The sequence below is a fragment of the Macrotis lagotis genome, chromosome 8 (genome assembly GCF_037893015.1).
Source record: "Macrotis lagotis isolate mMagLag1 chromosome 8, bilby.v1.9.chrom.fasta, whole genome shotgun sequence".
NCBI classification, from domain to species: Eukaryota; Metazoa; Chordata; class Mammalia; order Peramelemorphia; family Peramelidae; genus Macrotis; species Macrotis lagotis.
Genome location: NC_133665.1, coordinates 84131815 through 84154687, shown reverse-complemented (window position 1 = coordinate 84154687; position 22873 = coordinate 84131815). Strand labels below are relative to the sequence as shown.

At 33.2% G+C, this 22873-nt stretch overlaps 1 protein-coding gene and 1 pseudogene across 2 annotated transcripts in view; one reads left to right on the top strand and one right to left on the bottom strand.

Moving 5' to 3' along the window:
* CNTLN (centlein) overlaps positions 1–22873 on the bottom strand; it is a 585894-nt gene that overhangs the window by 241347 nt on the left and 321674 nt on the right. For both annotated transcript variants that reach the window (XM_074197564.1, XM_074197563.1), the window contains exons 9-10: positions 17179–17352; positions 15016–15141 (exon numbers count right to left, since the gene is read on the bottom strand). In XM_074197564.1, the coding sequence (XP_074053665.1) occupies positions 15016–15141; positions 17179–17352 (300 nt within the window). The remainder of the gene's footprint in view (positions 1–15015; positions 15142–17178; positions 17353–22873) is intronic.
* LOC141495073 (peptidyl-prolyl cis-trans isomerase NIMA-interacting 4 pseudogene) lies at positions 259–3178 on the top strand (annotated as a pseudogene).

The window sequence follows — 22873 nt, the reverse complement described above, 5'->3', positions numbered from 1 at the left end:
AAGAGGCACAAGTACATAGAATGAAACTATCTACTCACAATGAATCTGTACCCTAATGGGAGAGAAAAGAGATATAAAAATGCACTCTGCATTCCTGTAAAGTGAATAAATATATACAAAATAGTTAAGTACAAGATAGTTTGGGAAATAGGCTCTAACAGTTATGGGGATTAGGAAAGGCTCAATGTGGAAGTGGCCTGAGCTGCCTTTTAAAGTGAGGACTCTTAAGTGGAAGTAAAGAGAAAATGCATGGCAGGAATGGGGAAAGGCCAGCGCAATGACATGGGTGGAAATTCTAGCTATCTAAGAGTACACCAAGATTATGAAGCAGAGAAATTAGAAGAGCAAATTGTGCCTTTGACAGAAACAACAAAATTTGCAAGAGAGAAGATTGAGGGACAGAGTCAATGACTTCAGTTTTAGGCAGATTGAGATTACATATCTTGGAAGGGACTGAGACAAAAATGGCAAAGAAGTCAAAAGAAGTACAGCATGCTCCCATTCCACAATATTCTTCCACATAAATCTAAAACATGTTCTGAACTGAATCCTGAACATGAAATCTAAATAAAGTTGGGGAAGGGTCATCTTTCCAGCCTTGACCAGCATAAAGAGAAGCAAAGTCTGTGGACACTGCGAACAGAGTATGACCAAGAGAAAACCCTGAAGAGCACATCAGCACCCCAGAACTAAGAGGAAAGAGAGGCTGTCTTCAAGGGCAGAGAGAATAACCAGACCAATTCCAGCTGAGTGAGGGAATCTGCAGGGGAATACCCAGGTCAAAGAAAAAATTGAAATAAATCAAAAAAGTAAAAATCAAGTATCAAGGAGTCAGAGTCAAGATCACACAACACTTAGCAATCACCATTATGAAGAAGCAGAGAGCTGAGAATATTCCAGAAAGCAAAAATTATAGACTTCTAGACAAATATAACTTACCCAGCAAAATGAAGATACTCCCATAAGGGAAAAAATATGTCTTTAATGAATCAGAGACCTTCCAGATTTTCCACATTAAAATAAAAGATTTGATGAGAAAATTAAAATACAGAAGTCAAGAGAAGCATAAGAAATCTTTTATGTGATAGCAAAAATTTAGAAAAGCAGAGCATAAATATTAACTATGTTGAACAAATTATGGTATATAAATGTGACAGAATGCTATTATGCTACAATAAATAATGAAGAGAGTGGTTTCAGAGAAACCTGGAAAGACTTATATGAATGAAAATCTGATATTGAGTGAAGTGAAAAGAAGCAAGAGAATAATGTATTCAAAGAAAACAATATCATAATGTCAAGCAGAGTTGAAAGTCTGAGAAACTCTGATCAGTATAATAGCCATCCAAAATTTCAGAGTACCAGTAATGAAACATGATACTCACCTCCAAACACAAAAGTATAAGATTAATAATGTCAAATGAGTTATACTTTTAGACCTAGTCAATAGAGAATTTTTTTGCTTGATTACATATTTTGTAATAGGAGCTTTGTTTTTCTTTATCATCATTAGGGGAAGCAGAAAGGAAAGAAAGGTCATTGATGACTGAAAAAAAAGTTAATTAAAAAAATGAGAGTAGGAAAAGAATAACACCTCACATTATAAACAAAGAAAAGGTAAAAATAAATACATGATTTAGACATAAAGGGTAATTCCATAAGAAAATTAGGGGAATATGGGGCAGTTTAACAGTCATATCTATGTATAAGGGAAGAATTTATGAACAAACGAGAGATAGAGAGCATTATAAGATACAAAATGGATAATTCTGATCATATAAAAAAAGATTTTTCACAGATAGAAGCAATGCAGGTATGATTATAAGAAAAAAAAGAAAAGGGGAATTTATAGCAATACAAGTCTCTACTCAACTGATAAATGCTCAAAGGATATTAACAGGCAGTTTTTAGAGAAAGTAATCCAAGTTTTCTATATGCATATGAAAAAATGCTCTAAATCAGTATTGATTAGGGAAATGCAAATTAAAACAATTTTAAGATATCATTTCATACTTATCAAATTGATAAATATTATAGAAAAGGAAAATGACAAATGTTGAAAGGGATGTGGGAGAATTGTGACAGTAGTGTACTGAACCACCCATTCTGGAGATCAGTTTGAAAGTCTGCTCAAAAGGTTATTATAAAACTGTGTGTACCCAGCAATAGCACTACTAGATCTATATTCCAAACACATTTACAAAAAGGAAAAGGATGCATATTTACAAAAATATTTATACCAGCACCTTTGTAGTGGCAAAAAATTTTAACTGAGAAGGTATCCAACAATTGGAGAATGGTTGAATAAATTGTGGTATATGACTTTGATGGAAGTGCTATTGTGCTATAAGAAATGAATAAGATACTTTCCAAAAAAACTACAAAGACTTACATGAAATGATGCAACCTGAAATGAGCAGAACCAGGGGAACATTTCACTTGGTAACAGTAATACTGTACAAAGACCAACTGTAAATAACTTAGTCATTCACGGCAATACAATGATCTAAGACAATTCCAAAGGGCTCATGATAAAAAATACTATTCACTTCCAGAGAAATAACTGGTGTAGTCTGAATGCAGATTGAACCATATTTTTAAACTTTATTTTTCTTGGAGTTTTTTTAGTCTGTGTTTTCTTTCACAACATGACTAATATGGAAATATGTTTTACATAAATATTATATTATTGTGCACATCTTGTCTGCTCAATGAGAAGGGAGAAGAGGGAGAAAGAGAATTTGTAACTCAAAACTTAAAAAACAAATATTAAGGCAGGAAAGTGGGAAGATAGAGCTTAAGAAGAGTGGCTCTGGCAAAGGAGGGAAAGGGGGAGCAGCTTCTGGGAGTGAGGGTGCAGATAAGGCTCAGGGTCCCAAAGGTAGTGGAAATATAGTAAAGGTCTAGCATATTCTGGGAAAAGCCTGGAAGAATCATGGAAGCCATGGAGAAACTGAAGTCTGGCATGAGATTCAATCAAGTTGCCTCACAGCACAGTGAAGATAAAGCTCAACAAGGGGCAGATTGGGGTTGGATGACAAGAGGTACTTTGGCAGGTCGATTCCAAGAAGTAGCATTTGCCTTACTTGTCAGTGATATGGATAAGCCTGTGTACACAAATCCTCCAGTAAAAACAAATTCTGGGTACTATATTAGTATGGTTGAAGGGAGAAAATAAACTTGATAAATGAGTTGGAAAAAAATAAATTTTAAAAATAATTTACATGTAATTTGAAAACTATTTTTTAGAAAGATGTCTTAAGGGCATCCAGTTAGCTAAGGAGGTAATTGGAACAGCCAATTAATAATGTTCCTTCCAACATAGCTATGGAGAATGCATGCTTATATCCTTCCAGAACAAGAATGATCAGTCTCAATACTCTTAAAGTCCAAATGAAATACAGTCCAAAAACTGAAATCCCTCCAGTTAAATCTGAAAACTGTTCACTAGTTATTTCTAAGTATTTTACCACAATATAATTTGACATATTTTCATTTTCAAAAATAATATTAATAAGACAGGAATAAGCATTTTTAAATACTTACTATGTATCAGGCACTGTGCCAAGTATTTTTACAAATAATTATCTCATTTGCTCCTCACAATAACTCTGTGACAAAGGAGCTAATATTATTCTCGTTTTATAATTGAGTAAATTGAGGTAGATAGGGGTTAAGTGACATGCCCAACAGCATAGAATTAGGAAGAATTTGAGACTAAATGTGAAAATAGTTATCCCAACTCCTAGATTAGTTTCTTTTCACTGTATTACCCAGTTGACACCAAAGACTTCAAAATTTCACCATATATTTACATAATCCTCAAGCACTGTCCCCCAATGTGAACTTGTTAAGGAGTTTGCCGAAGAATACCAATTTTTTCCAAAGTTTACTTCTTTTAGAGTCCAATAACCATTTTGTAGTGTTAGTAGCATTAAGGGGCAGCTAGATGGAGCAGTGGATAGAGCACTGGCTTTGGAGTCAAGAGGCCAGGGGTTCAAATCCAGTCTGACATTTTCTAGCTGTGTGACCATGGGCAAGTCATTTAACCCTGATGTCTCATATCCAGGGCTATCTCCAGTCATCCTGATCTATATCTGGTCACTGGATCCAGATGTCTCTGGAGGAGAAAGTGAGGCTGGTGATCTAGCACAGCTACCTCAAATCCAACTCATGTACTTGTCATGGCATCACCTTCCTGATGTCATGGTCTTCTTCAGGACAGAAGGACAAAAAATTAGTGCCAATAAAGATGATTGCTTAGTTGCTTAGTCCCAACATCAAATTCCTGCCCTCCCCTCAAAACTCAAATAAATTTGTGAAGTTTATTTCAATAACATACAAAAACTCTGCTAAACTATACTGGAAATACCTTTGGAAAGGGGTTGCAATTCAATTATTTTAAATAGATGTTGAAAAATGAAGTGTGTAGATAATGCTTTGGTGCAAGTACTATTAAACGTGAGAGCCATTATATGAAAAGAGAACAAGAATGAAATTTGTCAATCCTCTTTGACGAAATATTATACTTGTTAGAAAAACAGACATAAACTCGAATCAGAGGGCTTCACATTGGTACATAATGAAATGATTCAACAAAGAAGTGTCAAGTACAATGGTCATCAGACTATGCAGGCAGGCTAAATGAAGCTCAAATCTTTTTCTGTACAACTCATAAACTAAAACTGTGTTTTAAAATATTTTAAATAGTTTTATTGTTTTTGAAAATACAAAAATCATTCTTAGCTTATAGGTTGTACAAAAGCAGGGAGAGAGATAGATTTGGTCCTTGTACCATAGTGTGCCAACCCCTGGTCTAGTAGATAGAATAATGGACTAAAGGTTCAGAATATATAGTTTTCAAGAGCATTCTACCTTAATGGGCCTCATTTTCCAGTCTTCAAAATGAAAGTGTTATTCTCATATTAAATTTGAAGGGGAGCTTAAAATAAGTATAGAAATAGAGACTAGACCAATGATTTCATTAGGTGAGGGAATTTTAGAGGATGAGATTCATTCTATCAAAGCAGAAAAGAATTTCTATGCAACATGTTTTTTTATACAAGAGTGGATGATGATGATGATGTTTATCCTTCTCTCTCAAATAAGACCATGACATCAAGGAGGTGATGCCATGACAAGCAAATGAATTGGATTTAAGAAGGGGAGGCTAAGTCACTAGCCTCTTTTTCTCCTCTGGAGCCATCTGGTTCCAGTGGTCAGATATGAATCAGGATGACTGGAGATGGCCCTGGATATGAGGCAATCAGTGACTTGTCCAAGGTCACCCAGCTAATAAGTATATGACATACAGCAAAGAAGTTAAGTGAGTGACCCAGGGTGACACTGCCAGTCGGTGTCAGAAGAACTTGATGCCTGGTCTTCCTCCCTTTCTGGATTTCTACCGACTAGGACAAGTTGCCTCTCCCATTTTAAATCATGAAAAGATGGAAACACTTCCCTACATACAAGGTGGCCCAAAATGACTTACTTTTGTTTTAAGTTATTAAAACTAATTTTTCAAGCTTTAAGTTTAACACTGCAATAAATTTAAAGGCCATTTTTTATTATAGAGCAGTAGTTATCAAAATATTTTGTGACTTCTTAAAAAAATAAAGAAGAAAAAGTAGATCAATGGAATAGACAAGACAAGAAAGAATCAGAAATAACCGAATTTAATAAACCAAGATCCAATAAACCCCTGAACAGACTACATAGGAAAGAACTCTTTTCCTGACAGGAACTGCTATGAACACTGCCAAGTGCTCTGGCAAAAACTGAGTTGAAACTAACAACTAAGTCTTTTGGTTTCTCTCCCTGTAACAAGTATTTCCCAATTGCTGTCCATCCACAACTTAAATATCAAATTAATCTTCCTAAAGCCAATATTGACGTCACCCCACTATTTAAGAAACTGGTTCATTATTCAAGGCCCCTCACAAACTGGCCCCAATTTACCTCTCTGGCATCCATTTCTTCCTCCTCTCCATCACTGCAATTCAAGGACACTGTTCTCCTAGCTGATCATCACCCAAGACATTTTCATAGACTGTTCCCTAGACCTAGAATTCTCTCCCTCCTCATCACTAGTTTCTGGTTTCCAGGACTTTTATCAGTTAAAATCCCCCCTCCTATGAGAAGTCTTGCTTGATTTCCCTTAATGCTGCTAGTGCTTTTTCCTCTGTTAATTGTATATGTGGGTACATAAATATCTGTATAAATATGTATATAGGTAAGCATATAGATACACATAGATTCTTATGGTTTTTGCAGAGTTCTTTTCCTGTTGTTGCCCCTGTGGACCAAGAACTTTTAAGAGTGCGAAGTTTCCTTTGCCTTTCTTTTTATTTCCAAAGATTAGCAAGTGCCTAGAATATAGTAGGTGCTTAAAATTTTTATTAACTGACACCTTACATCAAATACTAAAGGTGATACAATGAAAAAGAAAGGAGGTAGGAAGGAAGGAAGGAAGGAAGGAAGGAAGGAAGGAAGGAAGGAAGGAAGGAAGGAAGGAAGGAAGGATGGACACACTCCTAAGTATGCTGGTTCCTCCATTAGATTGGAAGCTTTTTGAGATCTTTGTTTTTGTGTTGTATTCACTAGTGCTTAACATAGTTCTTCAACTTAATAAACATTTTTCATAAATTCATTCATATTAAGATAAATGTCAAAAATGCAAAGGTTTCATCATACATCTAGAAAATGCATAAAGATGACATAAGAGGCAGAATAGTAGACACTGATGGGGATTGCAGGGGTTGTGAAAACAGGAAAACATTGGTGGTCAAGTTGACAAATTATTCTATAAGGCAATGTGGAATTATATAAGGAAAGTAACTAAAAGACACATGACAAAGATTTACATGAACTGATGTACTGCTAAGTAGAACCAGGAAAATATAATACACAATGACTAAGGCAATGTAAAGGGAAAGAACAATAACAAAATTAGCAAAGCTGAATGACATGAAATTATAATGACCAAGTTTGGCCCCTAAGAACGAATATGAGAAAGCGTGTTTTTTTACTTATTTACTTATTTACTACTTATTTACAAAGGCCAAGAATTGTGGGTATGGAATATTCAAATGTTATGGAATTCTCCAATGAGTTTATTAATTTTGCTGTTTCTAACATATTTGGCTAAAATGTACAAGCATATATTTTTTTTCATCCAGATTTGGCACCACAAAACCAAGAAGAACTTCACCTATAGCAAACACTTAATAAACATTTATTGCCTCAAAATGAATTTAACCCTATTAAGCAAAGCAGAATCTGGTCTAAAACATCATTTACATGCCTAGAAGCCTTTAGTGACTCCATATTTTCAAATTATAAACAAGAATTCATTGCTCTAGTTTGACTTCAAACTATCTTTCTGTCCTTACTCCTTTCTCTCACTCTACATCCCAAACAAAGTAGAATAGTGGTTCTTTTACAACCTCATCAAGTTTCTCAGCTTCTCTTATTATGAATTCCCTTATTATTAATGAAAATTATATGTAAAGTGCTTTGCAAACTTTAAAGTGGTACATAAATGTTATTTGTTGTTGTTTAAATACTACTGTCATCAACTGCATAATAGCATACATGCCAATCTTTTCAAGATGCTTATCCTCCTATCCTCAATTCCCTTGTCTTTCTCATATTTTTAAAAGAACATTTATTATTCCATTGACCTCTCACAATTTACCAATATAGTAATTATGCCAATAGTGTATGTGATATTTGCCTCTCATCACACCAACCTCTTATCAGGCAAAGATTTGAAAAAAAATTCTACCAGAATCCTGAAGAAAGTATTTCAAGTCCATTTGGGATTACATGAAATCTGATAGCTTCCACTAAAAACCAGTGTAAATCTTGAAATAAATTATTCTAAAAAACAAGAGACTGGCTTCTCACTAAGAATAACTTACTCTATAAGTTATAATCCTAAATACAGTCCTAAAGGGGAAAATGGAACCCTTCACTAGAACAGAAGATTTTCAAGTATTTCTGATGTAAAGACCAGACCTGAGAAGGAACTTGAAAATACAAATGAAGATCAGGAGAAAGGAAGAAGTAAATTTATTTGAACAATTGAAAGATGTTGAATGAATATATAATGTTAATATTTTAATAGGTAATAAGCATGACAATTTTGAAATTAGAATACAGAGTTTATTATATACATTTATAAAAAGAATTTATTATATACATTTAGCACATTCATTTATGAAAGGAAAATTTATAGTTTTATATACCCTCTTCTTATTATGTTCTACTATGTTTATAGAAATGGTTTCTCTCTCTCCCCCATCCCTCCCTCCCTCTCCTTTCTTGCCTTCTCCTATTTCTCTCTAGTTCAGAATTTTTAAATTACCAAAAAAAATTTATGGAGATGAGGAAAATAGGTATATGGCTCTATAATTAATCTGTCTTGTTATTTATTTTTTTTCTTTAGTAATGCTGTATCACTGAGATACAAACCACTCTGCCTACAACTGACTATCTTTGTAAACATGCTCTCCCACCCTACCAATATCCCTTCCCTGTGCACTCTGGGATGCCTGCTGGATAGTTAACAAGCTTACTTTCTTCTAAGACCTCTTCCTTTTCCTCTCTGCTGTTCTCTGATTCTCATGAAGAACTAGCTTCCTCCTGATCTACTCCATCTCTGGCTATGCTATTCAGTACTAGTTGCATTTTCAGTTATACTTGCAACTACCAGTCACTATAGAGTTGTTCCCTACTGATACACCTGACTCTGCTTCTATACTATCACTCCATAACCTCTCTTTTGATGATCATTCATTTGATGTGAAACTAGTGATTCCATTTGGAATTTTCTTGGCAAAGATTCTGGAATGATTTGTCATTTTCATCTCCAGCTCATTTTAGAAATTAGTCAGCTGAGGCAAATTGAGCTGAGTGACTTACCCAGGGTCACACATTGGAAAGTGTCTGGGGCAAGATGAGCCTTCTTTACTCCAGGGTCTCCCCACTGTACTACCGAGCAGCCTCAATCCAAATTTATCACTCAATTAAGATTCTAAAGGTTGTTTTCTAACAGAGGTAAATCTTTCTTCTTGCTCACTGAGTTTCATGCCTGGTTCATAGTGCCACTCTTGAAACTAACTCCTATTTCCATTTCCTCAGTCTATTCAATTCCTTTGACGTATTCCTCCACTTTACTTCAGCTATACACAGAGATGGTCATAACTTCATTCTTGCATCATCATATTCATGATCTCCCAAATTGCTATCCAAACATGTTTTATCATTCCATTATCAATCTGCTTTATGATTCTTAATACTGTTCTCATCCTCACCCTTTCTTTATCTCAACCACTTGGTGAATTGGTTTGGCTCCACACAATCCATCAAACATATTGCCCTGTCCCAACATCTGCTGCCTTCATTTCTATATATGTGTTGCTAAATGGAGATGGAGAAAATAACTGAGTGCACTACAAACTCCTGTTAGATAATCTCAACTGTGTCCTCACTACAGGAAGGCAATGCCTTGCCACATCCCTAAACAAATTGTTGGTCCCTACAGTGGTTATTCCAGTCTTTTTCATCTGTCTTCAAGTCTCCCATGGCACCCTTTCTCTTCAACTCCTCAACTAAAGATGGCGCCTCACATTAAATTGAAAAAAAATGAGGTCAATTGCCAATAGTTTCTTCTTTTCTCTTCCTCATGTCATGTCATTCAGCTTTCCTTCACCACTATTTCATTCTTCACCCCTGACTCATATGAAGTATTCTTTCTCCTTATCAAGGCAAAATCTTTGCCAAGACAAAACCCTTGAAAATACATCTTTGATCCCATTCCACTCTTTAAGTAGATTACAGTATCAACTCCACTCTCCACTCTGTCTATTGACTACTTTCCTGGTCCTTAAAAACAGGACCATGTTTCTGTGCTGTTGGAAAAAACCCTTGACTAGATCTAATTAAGCCTGCTAGCTACCTTCCTTGGTTCCCCCCCACTTTTGTGGCTAATCTCCTTTAAAAATCTGTATGCAATTGGTGTTCCTGTTCCTCTCTTCTCATTTCCCCTATAAACCTTTTGAAGTCTAGCTTCAGGTCTCTTCATATAACTAAAAGGCTCTATAATTACCAAATCAAATGGACTTTTCTCAATTCCAATATCGCTCAACTTCTCTGCAACCCCTGACATTGTCATTCATTTCACTCTTTTTTTGATATTCTTTCCTCTTAGGTTTTCTTGGCACTGTTTTCTCCTAGTATTTTTCCCTACATATCTAATAATTCTCAGTCTCTTTTGTTCTATCTCTATTTATAGTCTTTTAATTCACAGGTGTTCCCCAAGATTCTGTCCTAATGTCTCTTCTATTTTCTCTCTCTAGTCTCCCACTTGGTGTTCTTACTCAACTTTCATGTATTTAGTTATTATCTTTATGCATCTGATTCCCATCTATGTATCCAGCCCTAACTTATTCTCTCCTGACTCCTAGGCTCTTATCCTCATTTTTTATTTGGATGCCTTGTACACAGCTGAAACAGAATGAGTCCAAAACAGAATTCATCATCCTATCCCTTACAACCCTACCAGGGATCAGTGTTCCCTCCCAGTAACCTAGGCTCAAAAATTATGATTCACCCTCAATCTCTTACTTGCACACAAATGTAATCAGTTGTGAAATTTTATCACTTCTATCAAAATTACTGAAGACTTTTTAAACATAAGTACTTATGCTATCAATATTATACAAATAAATGATTTTTGAGGACTTTGTAAACAATGAAGAATGAGATGAGGAGAACCAAAAGGACAATTACAATCCTTACTATTAGAATACTGTAAAAACAACTCTGAAAGTTTTAAAAGCTATGATCAATAAAAAAAAAACCATTAATGATTCCAGAGAACTAATGTTGAAACATGCTGTCCACTAGAGAGAGGCAATGATTTAGTGATGGAGAATGATATACATAAAATTATTTCATTATCTCTCTATCCAGCTATCCGTCTACATTTGTGTACAAACTTTGAGAGAATCTGTATTGTCTGACCATGTGTACTTGTTATAAGAAAGTTTATTTTTCTTTTATTTTTCCCCAATGGGGACTGAAAAGGTAGGAGAAAGAGAAACTAGATTTCTATAATTTTTTTTTTATAAAATAGAGAAGGGATTAAGGGTAGATATGCTACAGATATAAAATGGTGCATGAACATTCAAAAGGTTATTCTATATTAGTTTTAGTTAACTGTTTTACATTGTTATAAATGACCTCAGAAGTGGGAGTGATCTTGAAATGTTTTTAATGTTTTAAAAACACATTAATAAAACTCAAAAATATAAAATTTGGGGAGAAAAAAGAAATGATGATGATGATGATGATGATGAAGAGCCCTATATTCATCCATACCTGGGGGTGGATCAAATAAAGTTAAACAGGAAGTTTGCCCTGGAGAAAAGATGACTCAGAAGGGAAATAATCTTCAAGTATTTGAAGAGCTGTTGTATAGGAAAAGTGTCAGAAATTAGAAATTAGTTTTTAATATTAAAAAAAGCTACAAGTGGTATAAAAAAGGTTAAAATTGAAAAGAGAGAAATTTAACATGAGGGGAAAACACTCTGCAACAATTTGAGTTATCCCAAAATAGAATGAGAATACTCTGGAGAAAATAGGTTTTACCCTCATTGGTGATCTACAAGCAGAGTCTGGATGATAACTTGAGTACTATGTTGTAGTGATGATTCTTTTTAATGCTATGGGGGTGATGGGAGAGGGACTAAATGACTTCTGAGTTCTCCTCTAATTCTAAAATCCTGTGATTGTGTCATATCCTTCAATAACCTCCTTCATTACTTCAAAAGATCTGTGAATAAGGTACTCCCAGAACAGATCACAACCTTTCTATCCCACAGGAGATAATGTCATGACTTACTATGATCAATATATACATAGACATACACACATTATCAGCAGCAGCATACCATCATTGGTGATAAGTCTCTTTTACCACTCATTCAACTAAGCTTTATTAAGCACCTACTATGTTCCAGACCTTTGCTAAGCACTGGTGTAGTTACAAAAAAAGCCATATCTCAAAAAATGAGTCCCTGACCTAGCAGAAACCTTGCTAGGCTTGAGAATGATTTGGTTCATTAGGATAGTCATCTAACATTCCAAATAATTTTAAGTCAGTGATCTTAGAAAGCAATATGGATGCTATCTTATCACCTTTTTCCTAAATTCCTTAATTTTACAGACAAGGTAACTGTAGCTCAAGGAGGTGAAGACTTTCTGAAGGTTATAACATAATACTTAAATATATTTCCAATACTTACAAATTCAGTGCTCTTCCTATTACCTTCCTTTGTTTCACAGTCATTCTCAGACAGATCAGATGAAGGAAATATGATAAGAGACAGGTTCTATTTCAACTCCTAAGCAACCTTCAGTTCTGAATAAATATTTTGAGCTCAATGGCAATGAGGTAGTGCAGTGTAGAGCACTGGCCTTGGAGATAGGAGGACAGCAGTTTGAATCCAACCTCAGACAATTGACACTAACTAGCTGTGTGACCTTGGGCAAGATACTTAACAATGATTGCCTCACATCTAGGGTCATCTCCAGTCATCCGGATTTATATCTGGCCACTGGACCCAGATGGCTCAGGAGGAGAAAGTGAGGCTGATGACCTAGCACAGCCCCTCCTCACTCAAATCCAATTCATGTATTTCTCATGGCATCACCTCCCTGATATTATAGTCTTCTTTGAGAATGAAGGACAAACATTGTTATTATTTTGGGCTCAGATTTCCAGAAGGGCAATGTGTGTGAATCACTTCCACAGTTGAAGGGCAAAAGCAGTAATTTGCCAACTCCCAGAAGAAGGAAATGACACTTTATTAAATTCCTCAAAGACTCAAGAAGTTGTGCAAGTAAATAAAAATACTTTGAAAATTCTGTTTGGTGGAAACCTAGGAAACCTACAAACCCTATGCATTATCCACAAATTAAGTTTTGTTTGCTTAAAGTAGGATAAGAATAACCCTGAAGCAGTAATGTCTTTGTAGAACATTTAGTTTCATTCTGAATTAACACAAATTACTATTTAAGAAACACAGGCTATTTCATCATAAAGTAATAATTATTATTTGACATTTTAATATGTAGGCTTGCTTTAGTTTCTGAAATTTTATCATTGAAGTTCAAATCAAATATTATTTTTACCTCAACACAAGTTTTGAATAGAATGCATTCTAATCTTCCATATTAACAAATACCTTCTAAATAATTTCAGAAGACATTACTTAATGTTCAAATATTCAATAGTCATTAGTTTCTGGTCTAGAGGTATAAATGGGGAAAGAAAGGAAGCTGACACTCAGTAACACCAAGCTAAATCATAACCCTTTTTCCAAAATCCCGTAAATATGGGGACAAGAAATAAAATCAAGATCTATGATTATTTCCAGTAGAAAGGGAAATTCAGCAAGTATATCTTAGGGAATGTCTCAAAGAAGAGCTGATTATGTCTGACTACTTTTTTCTTTTTTTTCTTTAAAAAATAAAAACTTAGAATCTTTATTTTACCCAAGTAGTCATTCACTGATTTTAGTATCTGCCCCGTTTCTGACCTGGTCTGGTTCACAATTCCTTAAGTTGCCTGAGAACTCCCATTTCCCAGGGGCTCATAATATATTGGTGATGTAAAACTATTAAAGATTCAATAGGTTTTAGCTTTACTGAAATCAAAACTATCAAGCTCAGGTTAGCCTCATTCTCCAAGTCATAGAGTTAATGTCTATGTACTGATTTAGATATAGCACATTTTGATATTGATGAAGAGTCAGTAATGGTAAAAAAATATTTCCTTTCACACTTGCAAGAATTTATGATTAGGGGTGGATAGATGGCACAGTGGATAAAGCACCAGCCCTGAAGTCAGGAGTACCTGGGTTCAAATCCGGTCTCAGACACTTAATAATTACCTAGCTGTGTGGCCTTGGGCAAGCCACTTAACCCCATTTTCCTTGCAAAAAAAGAATTTATGATTAAATAATGATCTCTACAGTTTAATTGTAAAGAAACCAAACCAAAAGAAGGCCACCTGGTATAACAGAAAAAGCACTACATTTAGTCAGATGAACTGGACTCTATGCTTATACTGAGTAAGCCTAGGAAACTCATGAGCACAGTTTCTTTATCTGAAAATGAGTCTGAACTAGACATCAAAGATATTTTTGACCTCTACATCTGTTTTCCTAATGCTCTGTAAATTTGGTCAATAAATTTTCATTTTTACATGTTTTCAATATTTTTTTAAACTTTCTACAAATCTTGTTCCAACACCTCATTGTGAGATGATTTTGACTCTGGTTCCTCCAAGTCCATGCCAATGTAGTACAAATTCTAGCAGTTTCGACCATGCCAGGAAAGATTTGAGTATGGCCATGGGGATTGTATGATTTGAGTACTGGTTTAATTAGGGGAGGCTTGTCACCAAGTTGGCTGAGAAGTACTGAATTTTTCCATACACAGCAATTCTTAAAGTTTATCCCAATAAATCAGAGCATTTATACACTGTATCAATAGAGGGAGAATAGAGACAGAGATATAGATATACATAAATGTGTATATCTATAGCTATATATCTTCTCCCTCTACCAGTATAGTTTATATGCATGTGTATATTCACACAAATATCTACATAAATAAACATATTTGTATATATGTATTTATCTTTACTTTCACTCAGTTAAACAACACTCTGATTATATCAGAAAATTAAAAACAAAAATACTTCCCACCAAAACCTCATATAATGTAAAATCATACAACCTACATTCATTTTTATCTAGCATTTTTCATTACTTGTATGGTCCTTAGAACTCTTAAAAATGAAACCAAGTACCTACAGTTTTCTGTCAGTAATTCAAATACATAATAGGATATAAATGCAGTATTTTGCAAAGTGTATATTTGCTTTGGTATATCTTTATCTCTGCAAGGTTAACACTAAAGAGATTTTTTTTTAATGTTCACCTTTAGCTGCAGTGTCTTCTCTAAGTTTTCAATCTTCCTTTCGGCAGTTTTAAGCTTCATGATGTCCTCCGAGTCTTTAAAACACCTCTTTGGGGACAGAGACCTTGAACGTTTCACAGGTGGTTCCTCGAGAATAAAACAAGGACATGGTTGAACTAGTTGGAACACTGGATTATGAAAGACATGCAAAATTAAAGAACAAGTAATTTTGAATACTAATAATGAATTATAAAAAAATCCTGCATGGAATACCAGAGAAATAACAAGCAGAATTACCACAGTGCTACCGCTAAAGGTTTCTCTGTGACTCGTTAATGAGAATATTCATTTACATTTACATTGTTTCTTTCAGAATAATGATGTCCCATTAGGGAAGACTAAAGGGTTATAGACTCAGAAATGCAAGAAACCTCATTACAAAGGAGGGGATGGAGGCTGGTCTAATTGCTCTATAAGGGTCCAAGGTTACACTTGATAGGACAACCAGAAACAAGAGGGAAAGGATTTTTTTTCCCTTTGAAATAGTTTAACACACTGTGAAGTTGAAGGAACAATATGCTTGAGGAATATAAATACAACAGACAGTAGATCTTATACCATAATGACCATATGGTCATTAACTATAATGTGGCTAACTAGAGACAAGAATATGTGTTTATATTATGTACAGCTTCATATAGCAATCTGGAGAAGGAATATGTGAAAGCACCACTATTAAGCTGGGCAGCATCTTGTTCATACTTCAGGTCCTCATGAAAAAAGAGATTAAGTTGTATTTAGAAGATTCCTTCTCATTTTCTACATTTTTTCCGAGGAACAATGAATAGTTCAAAAGTATTTTTCCTACTCACAGTAGCAAAATCAAATACTATAGTTATGGCAATGGAACAGTTTTTTTTAAACTATGAATTATTTTAGAATGAACAAATAAAATACCACTTTTTGTTCTTGAGTCAAATCTTAGGTAGTTATTACCAGAAATATTGTCAACTTATAAAACAAACTGGCAAATGCTAAAAGCAGAAATCATTTGTATTAATATATATCTTAATTTCACTGCTTTTCTAGAAAATATAATATCATTATAAAAGGAAAATACTTTGATTAAAATAATTAAGCAATACAAAACTTGAAGAGAAGCATTTTGAAATTCCTTTTGAGGAAGAAAAGTGGTTTTATGAACTGATCCAGAGACAAATTTTTTACAATGTAATATTGCTACACTGATATTTTAACTAAATAAAAATTTCAAATCATCTATTGAGATATAATGGGATAACTTTATTTGAGATAATGCCAGTACATGCAATGATTACTTTAAAAGGAAAAGATAATAATTCTATATATGAGTAATTATATTATTTTAAAATTAACAATTTCTTTATTAATTGCAATACTGAGGTTCCTCTTTGTATCTGTGATGAAGGGGAAATGATTTAACTATTTTACTATATGCAAATAAGGTGGGATATAGAAAGAAATTGTGATTTTATTTGTGTAGGTACTTTCCTGGGAGGAAATGCCTTCTTCCAATAAAGATCAGTAACTATTCAACAACATATAATCTTGTATTTCCTGGGATAAAATGGTTAAAAGACTTGCCCACTATCTTACCACAAATATATGCCAAAAGTTGGATTTGAACTCAAGACTTCCTGACTCTAGTATCAAAACTCTATCCACAACTTATATTGCTTTTCAAATATAAAATATGACATCTAAATGAAAGACTACTTATTTTGAAACTTTTTATTTTTAAAACATGACTGTCCTGAGTCTTATCTTCAGATCAAAAAATTCATCAATTGATATGAATGTCAGGTTTATTAGCATTATATCTACTATTATTGATTTTTAATATCAACAAAATGTATGGTCATTTTAAAGGCAAAATAAACACATGGTTTCTTCAATATACTAGATGAAACATGATAAATATTGATTTTTAAATGCATAAACAGCCCTCTAAAATAATTTATGGATCTATTGTTTTAACAAAGTAAAACTTTCTACTTCAAACTGTTATTTTAATGAGTCTTTAGGAGATAATTGCTTTAAATAAACTTCCAAAATAATAAATAACAATTAATTTTGTGAATTTTTTGGACCTCCCATCAAGCAAAATTGTTTGACTTAAGTCATCATGACATAAAGCTTCTCTACCTCATGTATTCTTCCAGTTCTTGAGATGATGTTTCCTATATGAATACCAGTAGAGGATCTCTTCTCTGATGGTTTAAAATTTGCTGTTTTTAATTTCTCCTGTAAAGAGTCAATTTCAAGCTTCTGTGACTCCATTAAAGTTTCTGGACTAGGTAAGGATGGCTGGTGAAATTCCTATAAAAATAATAGATATCAAATTCTTATTATTATTATTATTTTTAGTTTTTGCAAGGCAATGGGGTAAAGTGGCTTGCCCAGTATCACACAACTAGGTGATTATTAAGCGTCTGAGGCCAGATTTGAACTGAGGTACTCCTGACTCCAGGGCTGGTGCTCTATCCACTGCACCACCTAGCCGCATCTGATATCATGTTATTTTAAAATAACTCAAGCATTCAAATGAATGGAAAGTTTAAAGAAGATTCCACCTTTTCCCCATCAGGGACAAGAATTAAACAAAATTATAATATTCCAAATGCAATATTTACATAATTAACCCAAGTTCTGAGTAAACATATTCATAAATAATATCAAAGATATCTTCACATGAGGAAAAATCAAATTGAAAACATATTTGCATTATTCACACAAATAAAAATCATTTAGAAATGATTTCCATTTCAAGTTCATGATATAAAATGAGAATTTTCCAAAAAGTTTCTAATCTATCATATATGATTCTTATGATTTACAAGCATAAAAATATAAATTTAGAAAAAATGACAGTAGCTTATTATTCTATAATATATTGTAAAAAATTTTTAGTGAAATACCCTGCTTCAATGTTATTTTAACATTTATTTTTCTGTCAAATAAAATACTTAAAAGTCTCATATCTTAACAATATAAATCTTTGAAAAAATTTTTACAAGAAATTTGTTGATGCTTAGTGCATTCTTAATTGGATATATTTGAGATAATTAAAAGCCATGACCATATACTGTTTCAATGTTTTCCACTGACATTTTCCTTTCGTAACATATTTATTGATTGATCACAGAAAAAAAGATTAGAAGTATTTTAACATAATAACAAAAATTTCATTCTTCGCAAGAAAAATAAAGTTATCCCATTAATATTATGATGATGATGATGATGAATCCAATATTCAAAAAAATTACATGGAATTAAAGGAAGATTTGGAACATCAATATAATTCTCAATTTATGTTCTGAAGGGCCCTGAAATAAAATGTTTAGTTCTTTCTGGGTCATTAATGAAAAATAACATTTATTTCTTATTTTCTTGACAAAATACAAAAAATTCTATGAGATCATCTCATGAGACCATTTTTTTGTTTTGCTAGGCAATGGGGGTTATGTGACTAGAGTCTGAGAGCAAATTTGAACTCATGTCTTCCTGACTCCAGGGCTAGTGCACTATCCACTGTACCACTTTGCTGCCCTGAGATCATTTCTAATTTATATTATAATCTCCATTTCTTAAGAATACCAGCATACTTTTTCCCACTCAAATGACCATTGTTCTCTAACTATTATTATACAATGAGGCATTATTTTGTAGTGGATATAGATCTGGCCTCAGAACCAAGAAGATCCAACTTTAATATTTATAAGTTGTACAGTCATAGGTAAGTCAACCTCCTTATACTCTAAACAATCTTTTAACACTAAAAGTTGCAAAAACAACAAAAGAAAAGGCAACAGCTTTCATAGGTAAAGGGAGTTTCCTCATCTAGGATTCCCCATACTAATGAAATCACAATGAAATGACTATCCCTATTATTTATACCTTGTTATGAAAATTCTACTGCAGTTATTACTTTAATGTTAATTTGCTTTTTATTTCATATTACAAAGTCCTTGACATTCAAATCCTTTTGAAACTTTTCTCCCACTAACTTTTCTAAATTATTTTCTCCCTTCTACTAGACTCCTACAAACCTCTATATTCCTTAATTTTGATTTTTAAATACCATATATTGTATCTGCAAATATTTTCTCTATTTACTGGTATACCAAGCTAAACAAGTTTTATTTCTAAAACATTTCTTTTATATTGACCTTCCTTGACATTTAACATCTTCCCAATAAAGCATCATCTATACAGAATATTATAATCCTCATTATATTAGCAAATAAATTTGAAATGATTTTTGCTGAGTCATACAAAAACAGCAAAACTGGGAAAATAAAACTTTTCATAAAATATATGATATATATAGTGATACTCTAAAATATACTAAATTATATGTTACATATAGTGATATTCTAAGATATAATTTTCATGAACACTCCTCTGAGATTTCATCATGGCAGATAAGTGATCCTACATTATGTCAATAAGATATAAATACTGTCAGAATCTGCAAAGGTTTTTAGTACTAGTTTAGGATGGACTGTGGATCAGCTATCATCCAAAGACAAGTCTCATTAATAGAATGATTTTTTGAAATGATTTTTTAAAATGATTCATTTTAACAGAGCAATTCACAAAGAAAGTCTACAAGATCTGGAAGGTTTCCAAATTGCACTGGTAGAGGAAACATTCAGATGATAGAAGCCTGGGTTCTTCAGATATTAAAAAGTAAAAATAATAAAACCAAAAAAGTCAAGATAGCTCAAATGCTACACTAGTACCTGCCCATTATCAGGAATTCTTAACTGGGATCCTTGAACTTCTTTAAAAAATATTTTGATAAATATGCTTCAATATAATTGATTTTTATATCCTTATACATTTAATTCAATTTAAAACTTTATTCTGAAAAGGGTCCATAGACTTTGTAAGAATGACAAAGGAGTCTATGACGCAAAAAAGTTTAAGAACTCCTGACCTCAATGAACTCCAGGCCGTTGGTAAAACCCCTGTAGGAAATTTATAGAACAAGAATTACACAGGTTAAAAAGGCATGAGTGGATTATGGTTCATAAAGTAAGTACCCATCTTAATGAGATCAAAGATGCACTGAAGTATTGACATAGATATGAAGACATGAATATACAAATGCTGATTTAAAAGTTTGGGATGTTTAAATGAAAAATTGAGGATTGTGTATTTAAAAATCTTATTCTAAAGATTTCAAAAAGAAATCTCAAAATTTAGAAACAAGATGATTAAGCAAGTTTAAATATTCATGGGTAAAAATCACAACAAATTTAAAACAAAAATTTTGAATGGATTATCACATTTTCTCCTTAAGAGCTAAAAGCCTAGTATATCTGGTATAGAAGTATAAGATATGAAGAAAATTAAAGCTCTTACCATTTCTCAATATATTTTATTAATTTAAAGAAACAATAAATGATACTTTTATGTTATTAATGTTATAAGAAAGATGATAGGCCAACACAAGATATGACCAAGTGATGGATGATATAAAAAATTAGAGTACATTAGAATCGACTAGACAAATAAGTACTGACATAGCAGTCATTCCACAGTAGTTGTCCCTTCTATTCAAAGACCATGTCATCATAAATATGATGACATGACTTACACATTATGTTTATTAAAATGAAGTGACTTCTGTTTCACCTCTTGGCCTGACTTGATAGGAATATTCTGGTAATATCTGAATGCTATGGGAATCCTTGGACTTATAGATGTGGGTCCCTCCCATATCAGCACTCCAGGAATTCCCGGAGGAGACCACACAGTATATCCAAGGCTGACTGTCAATGGACTAATTGTCAGTATGGTCTTCCTCTCAGCCTTCCCCTAGAACTCAGAATGCTTGCCCAGAAGTTGTCCAGTGGGTCATGAGACTTTTCCCACCCAGCTTCTTAGGGGTTCCCAGGCTCATTATTTCTGTTATTTGCTAGTTTCCATTGTTCTTAAGGAGAGTCTCTATATTGCTCATTATGGTTCTTTAATATACATACACACACACACACACACACACACACATATATACACACACAGAGACACATATATGAAGTGACACTATAGGGATACTCATTATACTTCTGTATAATCCTGAAGTTTATTTTCTAATTATCTGAGCAAGAATTGAGGACAACTTTGATAAACAAGAGAAAGAATGGACACATTTTCATAGGAAATTTTCCACAGAAACCTTCAAAGGGCCAAAGTACTTCGAGTTTGAAAGAAACCTAGAAATCATCTACTCCAATTAACTTGGTTTACTTAAAGAAAGTAAAACCTGGAGAAGTTGTTACTTGTCCAAAGTAACTCAAATTGTAATTTGAAAAATCCAGGATTCAAATCCAAATCTTCAGAATTACAAAAGGACTCAATGAAAGAGAGATTTACAATCAATGACAAGCTTCTGAATGCTTCTATTTACAAATGACATTATAACATGATATCAAGCCTGGTATATTTCCCAGTCAAATCCATAATAACACCACTGAAAAAGAAAAATTGAGGATAACACCAAGATACTGAACCTGGGAACCTGAAAGAATGGTGATTATTCACAGATATTCAGAAGAGGGGTTGATGTTTTTGAAGAAATTAAAAAGAATTCTGTCAGGAATATACCATGTTTGAGGGGCATAGAGTTTGAAATGCCCAACAGGCTTATTTATGTAGGCTTAGATCTCAGGAGAAAGACATGGGATGGATTATCGATCTGGCGATAATTTGTTCCATGAGATCTTATGAAGTCACTATGAGAAACAGTGTATTGAGAGAGAAAATAGAAAAAGTCCAAATAAGGTCAGAGAACCAGGAGAAAGTAATGTCACAAAAAAAAACTCAGGGAGAAAAAAAAGTTTCAGAGATCACTAAGATTGAATCAAATATAGTCATTACTCTCATGGAAGGATTAAACAAAACCATAATGTAAGGAAGGATACAAAAATTGTAAAAGGAGAAGGTACTGCTCTCTTTTGTTAGACTGTGCCTATTTGTTAAAAGGAAGTATTTTTACTTCAAGAAAGAAGCAGAATTAGTGGGGAGTGAAACAAGGGCATCAAGGAAACATTAAAAAATATATTGGAGAGGGAAGAAATACTATGTAATAAACATAAAAATAAATTGTACATATATTCAGTTTCATTTACCACTTCTATTGTTCTTTGCATATTGAAGTGTTCATATTGTTTGTTAAGTTTATACTAAAATATTTTTGAAAATGTTTAAAGAAATTTAAGCAGAAGAGAGAATTTTCAGAATACTATGACATCAGAAATGTTAGAATTACATGCAATATGAAGTCAACAATAAAGCTAAAAAAACCTGTTAGTTTTAAGTAGGCAAGAACATATTGTTAACAATGATTTTCAGGAAGTGTATGATATAAAAAGAGCTATGTTTGGCCTTAAAAGAAATGTTATTTATATGGTTAAAAATGAGAATGGGACAATTGAGAATGATCCAACTGATATATTAGTATCTCTGGGACACTAACAGAAAAAAAAGTAGGCTTTTAAGTCATTGGTAGGACACTACTCTCTAAACCACCTTAGAATTAAGCATGATGAGAACTTGTATTCTGGATAAGTGAAGTAATATTAAAAAAATAAAACTACTGCTTTTTTTCAATTATCAAACTAACCTAAGTCTTGCCTCCAACTTCAGACCCAAGTTATAGAAAATGATCACAGCCATAAACTGAAAGATGATCTAAAAGTTAATCTGAGAAAGAAAATGGATAGTTTTATTATATCAAATGTCCAAGACATGAAGTAATAAACATGTGTCCATAATCAATATAGAAAAATTTTCAGTATTTTAATTATGCTCAATTATTCATAGCCTAACTCCA